The sequence below is a fragment of the Pseudorasbora parva genome, chromosome 24, assembly GCF_024679245.1.
Source record: "Pseudorasbora parva isolate DD20220531a chromosome 24, ASM2467924v1, whole genome shotgun sequence".
NCBI lineage: Eukaryota > Metazoa > Chordata > Actinopteri > Cypriniformes > Gobionidae > Pseudorasbora > Pseudorasbora parva.
The window spans coordinates 14,893,826-14,903,778 of NC_090195.1; the positions used below are offsets into that span (position 1 = coordinate 14,893,826).

The window sequence follows — 9,953 nt, forward strand, 5'->3', positions numbered from 1 at the left end:
GGGAATCCAAGTCTTTAACAGTTTTACGCTGTTTTATACAAAAAAAAGGATACAACTTTCCAAAACATCTTCAAGTGTAGCCATGGTGTCATTACAATTAGTGGTGTTATTAAGAAAGTGTAGGCTATTGAGAAAGAAGATCACCCATAGGTTATTTGTTTTTAACTCAGACCACCATCATGGTCTCAATATTTCAGGTACCATGATGTATCAATATTCACAGAAGAAAACCATCTAAACTCAACTGTTAATTAACAACTCACCTGAACACTCAAAACACACTTTCACTGTTGTTAGTTGCACTCAAATCATCCTTGTTCACATTAATTAAAAAACTGTATGAACTTAAATTTACTGAGTTGTTTCTACTAAAAATGAATATTGACAGCTTTACTTAAGTTTTTGTTTGGTCAACTTAACATTGCTGAGTGATTCAAACAAACTCAGTGGATTTGTAGTTCCCATCATGCTTTGCAAGGGACTAGGAGAGCAAATTTGGGGATTAAAGTGTTATTTTATGTGTTTTTCAGTAAAGGGAAAGATATTGTTAGTTTATGTTAGTGTTCAGTTATATTGGACAGAGGAGTTTCTGTAATTTTACCATTATGCAGAAGACTGGCGCCAGGATGGGCACCAATATGCACATATTTATTGGATTGTACTCCTGTCCTCAATTGAATTGACTAATGAGTTATATTTACCTTTTGTTTAGGGCTGTACGATCGAACCTCTAACCGACATAGGCCTATGATTATTTCGGTTTTAGTCACATGATTCCGCCCTGTCAGTCACATCAAGTGCAGTTTGAAGTCACACACAGAGATGCAGGAGCAGTTATCTTCGTTTATAGATGCCCAGAATCACTATTGGCCTAGTAACTGCATGTTTTCCACAGTTTATACAGGTAAGGTAATTGCCGTTCTTATTGCCTACGCGCTGCCACTCACACTAGAAGTTGATAGCAAGCCCCGCTTTCACTTTCACTTTCTCATAAAGTTTGTCAAGTAAATGCATTTAAAGGCTTGCCAGATTGAACATTTAAAGCGATTGTGCAATATTTAAAAACAATAATACGAAAAACGTAGGCCTATCTGTTCAGTGCTCATCTTTTTTTCTGTGACAGAGAGCCGTGTCGTGTCTCTTAACGCGCGCGCGCCCCGAAGGCAGACCTCTTTGACATGCGTCCTCACAAAGCGTTTGTCATTTGTAGGCCTATTTTAAAGTCTGCCAGTTTGAACACTTAAGCGATTTTACACCATCAGATGTTTATTATGTTGAACTAATGCCTGATATATTGTGAAAAACGGAGAAACGAACACTCAGACAGAAGCTTGCACATCACGTGAAGATCGCGCGCAGAGAAACGCAGTGTCAATGCTGTCCTGTGACTAAAGTCACTAAAGTAGCTTAGAAACTCAACCGTTATAAGCATACATTTCAATACATTTGAAGTAAGTACAAACCACAGCTTCATAAGACGGTATGAGTAATTCACACACAACTCTCTCATTAATCCATTCAAATAAATGTAATGTAAGCCTGGGCTGTTAATTTATCTGTAGATGACATAGGCTACAACAAGCAGAAATCTGAACCAATAACTGCTGAAAGTGAACCGTTTCCTTCAAGTATTTTAAAATAACAAAGAAATGCACTTTTTCATTAGAAAAGAAAATTTCACCTTTAATAGGCTAGTTGAAAATATTTACAGTAAAAAGTTTATCAGGAACTTACTCAAAAACCTTATGAGGGCAAAAAAAAAGGAAAGCAAAAAAAGCCACAAAACAAAAAAGCAAAATCGTTTAGGCTTTTAATGGTAATCGTGGTAAAAAAAATAATATTTATTAGGCCTAGAGGTTTTTATTTTTGGTCAAATCCTTACAGCCTTATTTTTGTTTCTAAAAATATTCTTGTTATTTAATAGTTTTCAACTTACACTAGAGCAAATAATTTAATAAGGTAAAATTAACCTAACATGATACACTTTTATAAGTTTAACATAACATTATGAAGCTATACATATTATGTAACAGTGACGAATTCAAATGGTTTATTCACTCTTTCCTCAGTGGATTGAATCAATACTACCACACCAGGTCCCAAAAAAACATTTTTAATTATCATGTTAGCACGTTTATTATAATCTAACATGTGCATACATGTAGGCAATATCCATCCATAGCTGCCAGTAAAAGTATAGGCTATCTGCATTACTCTGGAGCACTCATGAAAAATATTTTACTCAATATTGATGTGGTGTGTAGTGTATTTTCGACAAATCCTCCTCAGTGAGCCACATTTTGATCCAATTACTTATATTTAAATGAAGAGTGCTTGCCCCAACGGACAATGACCTCGTCCAATATTGGCTTTTGCTATTTCCAGTACTACCTAACCAGTTACAGCTTGTAGAGGACACACGCCGGAGCAATGGACATAACCGTTGTAAATGCTCTCACATACGAGGAATTTGTGAAACTATTCGGTAATGTGGTTGAGAAATGCCCCATCATTTCTGCTGCAATATGGTCTCACCGGCCTTTCAAAGATCTAGCAGACATCGAGGCTCACATAACGGATTTCATTCACAGTCTACCAGATTCAGGTAGTTATCAACTTAACACGTTTCCTGAAGTTTTAAACAATAATTTATTTACTGGTTTATATACAAATAAAAGTACATTAAATGTGTTCAGGTAAAGAGGGAATTTTGCGGTGTCATCCTGATTTGGCTGGCCGAGATCTCCAGAGCGGGACACTAACACGCGAGTCTCAAGAGGAGCAGAGTGAAGCCGGTATGACCACGCTGGATTCCTCGGAGATTCTGCTCATGTACCGTCTAAACTCGGAGTACAAGGAACGCTTTGGCTTCCCTTTTGTCATCTGCGCCCGTCTAAACAACAAGGCGGATATTGTGCGCAGACTGTCTGAACGCCTCAAGAATGACTGTGCAGCGGAGCGGGAGCTCGCGATCGAAGAGGTTAAGAAAATCTGTAGCCTCAGGTTACACAATATTGTCCTATCTGACATGCAAACCAAACTGTAACTCAAGTTAACTTTACAAAATTGTTTAGGCTACTGCCTCTCTCTAGCCTACTTGATACAGCCATATTACTTTAATGTTTTATGTTAGTTTGTGTCAAAGAAAACACAAAAAAAGCAAAGAGCACAAGAAGCCGCGATCTCGGAGACGTCTATTCGATGTCTGCATTTACATATGCCAGATATGTAATAAATATGTGCCAGATATGTTTTTTAGAGTGTTTGCTCATGCATTACATGGACGTAGCCTATTAGATGTCTAGACTTTAGACGTCTTTAGAGCAACAACTGCTCTAAACCAAAGACGTTTATCAGATGTTTTTACACAGCAGATGTTTTCCAGATAACTAGATCCTGACATCTTACAGACTTATCTGTACTGGCTCATGCTCTAACGGTTTTGTGATCTAATTGTGCTACGCAAATCTATAATAAAATGCAGTGATAAAAACGACGTTGTCGATATGCCTGTAAAAACTTAGGCAAGGTCTTATATGCCTACGGGTTGCTTTGTTTTATTATGAAATGACGCCACAATGCCCACATAATTAGTTTGCATAGGCTTAGCTACATTACTATTATGAATTTTATTTTAAGAATGATGTAATGATAAAAGCAGCCTATATTTACCCATTTGTATTTAAATTAAGAAACAATTTGTCGTCTAGGGCTACTTAAAAATTATTGCATTCAAATTTTAATAGGGTAATGTATAGGCTATTTGATCATGAACATTTGGTGTTTCAGTGACGTGCTGATCTCGATTAGCCTACACAGAACACATTCTGCTCTCACGCAATCGCCCCCTACTGGCAATATACAGGATTTGACCAAATGTTTCATTGTCACTGACAATGGATGTCAATTTTCCCACTTAGTTCCACTCATCGATGGCACTCAGGCTGATAGATTGCGTTGATGATGCAGTCTCAGATGTCTTTGTTGAACAGTCACATTTGTGTGTTTACGAGTCTTGAGAAACTGGAGGTGCATGCGAGTGCATGGGTGAAAGGGGTCTCGCTGGAGTTCCCGGGGTGACACACGACTCATCCTTCAAATCCCCGGACGTGATGGAGGAATCCTGTTCGGGATCCACTCCTCTGGCTCTCCTCTTGTCCTCCTCCTTTTTCCACTTCATGCGTCGGTTCTGAAACCAGATCTTGATGTGTCTCTCGGTGAGGCTGAGCGTGAGCGCGAGCTCCACGCGGCGTGGGCGAGAGATGTACTTGTTGAAAAGGAACTCTTTCTCGAGCTCGAGCAGCTGCGCTCTGGTGTAAGCAGTCCGCGTGCGCTTGTTCTCCTCGGCCTCTACCATGTAAGGGCCTAAAACAGAATTAGACTACATGAGTGACATTTTTTGTAAAGTCATGTTTTCGACACATCTGCCTCTGAGGATATAGACTATTTTAAAGGTTATCTGATGTTTGATAAAAGCTAAAGGGTCAGAACCAGTTCCGTTTGTATTAGGCCAACTATAGTTCTGTCTATTTTATTGGACAAATTCATGATTGAACTATTAACCATTCCTAATTTACATTCATAAAACGACACGTTTCAAGCTTACAATATTATGTAGGCTATTTAACTCGAATTAGGCTACTTTAAACAGCCCTCCTGGATCAACATTTTTTTAATATAATTATTTATCTGAATTCAACGCTAAAAATGTTTGTATGCAGAACCGGGTATTTTGTCTGATGATTTCAATTCCAGCAATAATTTCCTCTATTTAGTTTTCTAATTAAATAGCTTATGGAATTAAAATGGGTCATAGCCATAATAAACCATAATCAAATCCTGCATTAGTCCATAAATGTCACGCTTTTGGGGACCTTGCAGCAAGTGTCATTAACATCAGCGTTTCTCTGGTTTTTATTATGTCATTAAACTTTTCAGTTATTTTTAAAAATATTTTTTTTATTATAAGCCATAATGAAAATTTACAATATGTTAAATGGGCTATAACAATATATATTTTTTTGAAATTATCTTATGTGTGAGTTAGGCTATTAATAATCAGGCAGCTGAAATTCATGCACACAGTAGCATAATATATATATATATATATATATATATATATATATATATATATATATATATATATATATATATATATATATATATATATATATATATATATATATATATATATATGCCTATATGACATAATTATACATATTAGCCTATAATAATTAACTTCCGAATTGAGTTGCCTATTCTTTTAAGCGCTTGGTAGTTTGGAGATCGTGATCATGAATTTGACATTAGGGCCTGCTTTCATTTTAAATAAAAGTTATTTGATGAGCCTGTAAAAAGTAATGGCCAAAGTAGAGTTACCTGTCCACTGTCCTTTCCATGCGTGCGTGTGAGATTTAGTTGACTTCATCCACGGGAATGGGAGATGGTATCTGTTGCGATCCCCGCACAGGTCAAGTGAGTCTCCGTAACCCCCGAGCGTCTGTAGAGAAGATGTCTGTGGAGTCTGAGGAAGGTGAAGATGAGGCCCTGCTATATCATCCCGGGTCGACATGTTATAAGAAGTAATGTCGGTAAGATTTGTCTGGTCCTGTGCGCCCAATGACGGTGAGGCGTAGACTGACTGGGTCTGTCTACTCATATACAGACACGGTGGAGGGTTTTGGCAGTAGTCTTCGTTGGGGTGTCTCTGGAAGGCGCAAGAGTCCTTGTACAGATGGTTAGGTGGGTAATAGTGCTCTTCCCGATTCATGATTGCTTCAGACCGGGGAAACCGTGCTGTACACGAGCACATGAGCCAGCGCCCTGCCCCTGATCAGGACCTCTGCTCTACCTGCAGTCTGAGCGTCTGGCGCCGTTCTAGGGCCTCATAGGTGTGCCACCGTGACCATGTGACCCTGCTGCACCATTGGTTTCACTGTTTACACAAAGCTGTCAACTAGCAGTAGATTCTGTTCGTGTTTCCTTTCGACTGCCTCGCGGTTTGACAATAATTGAACAGAACTGACCATGCTCAAATCAATGCCCTTGGCAAACACTCTCTTGTTTGCCTGCGACTATATGTGCTACACCTGCAGTTGTTAAATACTAGCCTGCTGCAAAGACAGGTGACTCGGGGAATCCGTAGGCTCTGCTCTCCGTGGAAAAGCTTGTCACTTTTCATTGAAGACCGAAAAAGATGATGTACAATAAAACAAAGAAAATGTTGTGTAAAAGCGATTGGATCACTTAGCTCCGGAGCTCTATTTGCTGAAAGCACTTTATTATAACGTTAGGCAATATATAACGCAAAATATACATAGTTTTTAGGCTATTTTAAATAAAACATTTTGCTTCATAATAGACTTTATCAGACTGCGCCCCAAAATCTAAATAAAAATCTTCATAAAATCAAAAAATGCGACTGAGGCTTATAAGTGGAGCTACACATTAAGTCTTTGTCACGTAAAAATATGAACACTGGTGACAAGGACAATCATTACACACAGCCTACATGACATCCCAATTGTTGTCTTCTCTTCAACCAAGCTTACCTGCCATTAAGCACACCCGTCCACGGTCCATTAAACTAAAGTCCTCGTGGTTAAATAAAAACGAGCTGTTCGGTGTAAACGAATTAACATGAAGAGTGAAACGGAACTCAATTAGTTAGAGATGTGTGCGTAACGTGCGCGCACCCGGCAGTCCGCTGTTTGGAGAGCTAAAAAGTCTGCTGAAAAAACATCCAAATCAACCAATCCTTTAAAGAATAGCTAGCCTACATTAAAATAGATGTACGTTTTTCTTAATTTTTCAGAGGGCTGAAATTAAATTTGCCACAATTTCTCTATTTTGGATTTGCCCCAAGACAGATTAGTTTATGTATAAATATAAAATAGAACGTTTAAAACAGCATATTTGCCTATATATATATATATATATATATATATATATATATATATATATATATATATATATATATATATATATATATATATATATATATATATATATATATATATATATATATATTAAAACAACATTTGTATTATGTTCAAGCTAAATGGTAGACTGTGTGCCATAGTGCAGTGTTTGCATGGACCTCTTCAAATGACAATAATGGCACTTTCTCTGCTATCTTAATGGGGCTCTCATGCGATATCATAAAGTTCAGGTAAATCCATTCCTCGCAAATCAAGCCTTGTAACGACGCTTAATGGTGTTTATATATGAGCTCGTTTGAAAAGGGAAGGAAACCGTTATCCGCGACTATTTTCACAATGTTGAAAGAGCACAAAAGGTTTTATGAAGCGTGAGTGAGACGACGCAATTTGGAAGTATATCCATGGAAGGTTATGAGTGGAATAATGGTGCAAAGTGATATTTAATGGAAATACACAACTTAAGGCACTGGTACATAAAATCGGCTGGCAATTAAAATGAGTTTCGAAACTTTAGATAAAATGCAATAAACCAGTTAGGGGACACGCAAAAGCGTTCTGGAACCACTTGTATGTTTGAGTAGGGGTAATGTATAGCAATAAACGATGGGAGTTGATCCTAGATAAATCATAATGGTACAATTGCGTTATGTAAAACAAAACGTAATCAGTTGTTGATAAATCCGGCCTACACCCACAAGATGCTTCGTCTCATAAAACAGTAAAGGATAACGCAGTTTTGGCTACACGAGTACGTTTTTGATTCCATGGTGCATGATTTTTTTCATGAGGTGCGAGTAAGTTTTTTTTTTTTTTTTTACTTTTCAGACTTCTTAGATAAGAAATCGGCCTATTCATGTCAGAGAACAAACGGCGATCAAATATGCTTGCTTAGTGGCGACATTAAAGCTTGCAAACATGTCAAACCGCGGCAAAGGAATGATAATGACATTTAAACTAAAATAAAAGTCGCCTATTGAGGGAGAAAGGCAGGTGCAATAAATAATCCATTCTGGCAACGCGACGTGGCAGGATAAATGACGTCGACTGCACAAACGTTAATTTTAAACAGATATTTTCTACTAAAGACCATTAATGATAAACTTGAACATATTGCTGATACCAATATGTCAGATAAAAATCAAATTTTCATTTTTGGACCATAATAAGGTATTACATTGTTCTGAAAAAGACTACTGTATAAACCTTTGCAACCTTTTTTGTTGTTGTTGTTGTTGCATACATTTTTGGTCAAAATGTGTCTTCCTAGTGTTTAAGAAATTAAAAGCTACACACTCCATAAATTAGGGTTAGACTAATTGTAGCCAAACAACATGCTAGAAACATAATATAACGACATGTATGTACGTATGTATGTTAGGCCTATCAAATCAATAATCGAAATCTGTATTTTTTCTTAAAATGCAGTTTTAATATTATTATTCAGCAACCATGAAGAGACGTAATATTTAATGTATTTCAAAACAAACTCTCTAAAGAGTGTTACATCATTCTTTCTTTTTGTCAGTGTATTTTTTGACATCTGGAGAACTGTCTCGCGCAGGTGAGCGAGATCGACTCCTATCTGACTTCCGGGAAAGGCTGGGAGAGTGACTTCGGGATGATGAATGATAGCGTGTCGAAGAGCGGTGTTTTGAAGTGTGAGAATGAAAATCAGAATGGTGTCTTCTGTGTGAATTGACTTTTTTGTGATTGCACTTTTCACAGTCTGTGTTACGATGTTTTTCACAAACTCTATGTTCATCCCTTCCTCTTTCAGAAGTACGCGTCAGAGCAGTGGAACGAAGAGTGTTCAGAAGAAAGCGCTTGTTTGTACTTCCCAGCGGGCATTTCATCCTAAAATTTAAAGCGATTTAACCAGCTTTTAGATGCAAAATACATGTGGGAATTACACATTTATTTATTTATTTATAATAAAACAAGCTCTCTAACATGGTTCTCCACACTTACCACCCAGCAGGACCCATTGTCTGGGCACGGACTTTTGCTCTATTAGCTTCTTTAAGGAGCTCATCCACTGCTTTCCTGTGGGAGGAATGAATATTAACACGATTTATGGTGTGCTCTTTTTATACAGTCTATGAGTGTGAAGTACCCAAAGCATTTACTGCAGCAGGAAGAGTCCACATTTTTATATTGTTTAGTTGTATAAATAGTACTTCTTCCTCCACTATAAGATATCACAGATTATTTCTACATGCAGTATGACACCTGGCCATACATTATTACCTATAAGTTACCTCTTCAGTGACCGTTATGTTTCACAAAACCATATAACACATTTAGCATACATCGTAAAATAAACCTCTGAATTGGTTGCAAGCACAAACAAATATATATTTAGGATTGCCATACCTCTCTAGTTCACTATCATCCATGATTTATTTAAACTTAAACCGCATTCAATGTTAAATTAAAATTCGTTACGGCTCCGCTTAGTGCTTGCCTGCATCTGTTGTTGTTTACTATACTTGAGGACCCAAATTAGGACCCCGTCTGACTAGCTTAGTCCTGACCCAAGTTGCAGGGGTAAAATATAACCTAACGTTAGTTACGTACATAAGCATTGAAATTTCAAATACAAAAATATGAAACCACTATGTACTTTGAATAAATAAGTACAATATTAAATATATATTGTTTTATTTATGTTCTACGATCGCATTTAAATCAGGCACTTAAATGGTCACATCTGCTATTCGATTAGCAGCCTGCTTGCAGTGTTCGGAACCACTAACACTACTCTTGCGATTTTTTACCATATCTTTCTATGGCAGAAAAAGTAAGAGTAGTATGTTTCATCTGAATTCAGCAGCATGAGCGCACGTCTCTATCTGCCCAACGGAAAGGGTCCGAGACAGTCGTAATGGGAAGTACGATCTTTGAATCGGTTCTTTTGAAAAGTTCGTTTGAATCAAACCGTTCAAAATGGCTCAGTGATTCTTTCCGTCATTACGTGGTCCTCCTCTGGCACATTACACGCTTAAAACGTTC

General features: G+C 37.4%; 3 protein-coding genes across 3 annotated transcripts; 1 reads left to right on the forward strand and 2 right to left on the reverse strand.

Annotated features, from left to right (window-relative positions):
* The first annotated feature begins 1,806 nt into the window (after positions 1–1,806).
* Positions 1,807–3,496, forward strand: urad (ureidoimidazoline (2-oxo-4-hydroxy-4-carboxy-5-) decarboxylase). The gene is made up of 2 exons (XM_067434419.1): positions 1,807–2,605; positions 2,697–3,496. The coding sequence occupies exons 1-2, from the start codon at positions 2,431–2,433 to the stop codon at positions 3,044–3,046; spliced, it is 525 nt and encodes a 174-aa protein (XP_067290520.1). The 5' UTR covers positions 1,807–2,430; the 3' UTR covers positions 3,047–3,496.
* Positions 3,497–3,632: 136 nt separating this feature from the next.
* pdx1 (pancreatic and duodenal homeobox 1) lies at positions 3,633–6,871 on the reverse strand. The gene is made up of 2 exons (XM_067434418.1): positions 5,380–6,871; positions 3,633–4,365 (listed from the first exon to the last, which is right to left on the reverse strand). The coding sequence occupies exons 1-2, from the start codon at positions 5,810–5,812 to the stop codon at positions 4,007–4,009; spliced, it is 792 nt and encodes a 263-aa protein (XP_067290519.1). The 5' UTR covers positions 5,813–6,871; the 3' UTR covers positions 3,633–4,006.
* Positions 6,872–7,055: 184 nt separating this feature from the next.
* On the reverse strand, positions 7,056–9,448 carry si:ch211-140b10.6 (protein POLR1D-like). The gene is made up of 3 exons (XM_067434828.1): positions 9,315–9,448; positions 8,910–8,984; positions 7,056–8,795 (listed from the first exon to the last, which is right to left on the reverse strand). The coding sequence occupies exons 1-3, from the start codon at positions 9,335–9,337 to the stop codon at positions 8,447–8,449; spliced, it is 447 nt and encodes a 148-aa protein (XP_067290929.1). The 5' UTR covers positions 9,338–9,448; the 3' UTR covers positions 7,056–8,446.
* Between the last annotated feature and the right edge of the window lie 505 nt (positions 9,449–9,953).

Coding starts and splice junctions, on each gene's coding strand:
- pdx1 (XM_067434418.1), bottom strand. CDS start 5,812: ATGTGCTCGTGTACAGCACGGTTTCCCCGGTCTGAAGCAATCATGAAT. Junction 4,366..5,379: donor ATGGAAAGGACAGTGGACAG/GTAACTCTACTT, acceptor ATTCTGTTTTAG/GCCCTTACATGGTAGAGGCC.
- urad (XM_067434419.1), top strand. CDS start 2,431: ATGGACATAACCGTTGTAAATGCTCTCACATACGAGGAATTTGTGAAA. Junction 2,606..2,696: donor TCACAGTCTACCAGATTCAG/GTAGTTATCAAC, acceptor AAATGTGTTCAG/GTAAAGAGGGAATTTTGCGG.
- si:ch211-140b10.6 (XM_067434828.1), bottom strand. CDS start 9,337: ATGGATGATAGTGAACTAGAGAG. Junction 8,985..9,314: donor GATGATAGTGAACTAGAGAG/GTATGGCAATCC, acceptor TTCCTCCCACAG/GAAAGCAGTGGATGAGCTCC. Junction 8,796..8,909: donor ACAATGGGTCCTGCTGGGTG/GTAAGTGTGGAG, acceptor TTTAAATTTTAG/GATGAAATGCCCGCTGGGAA.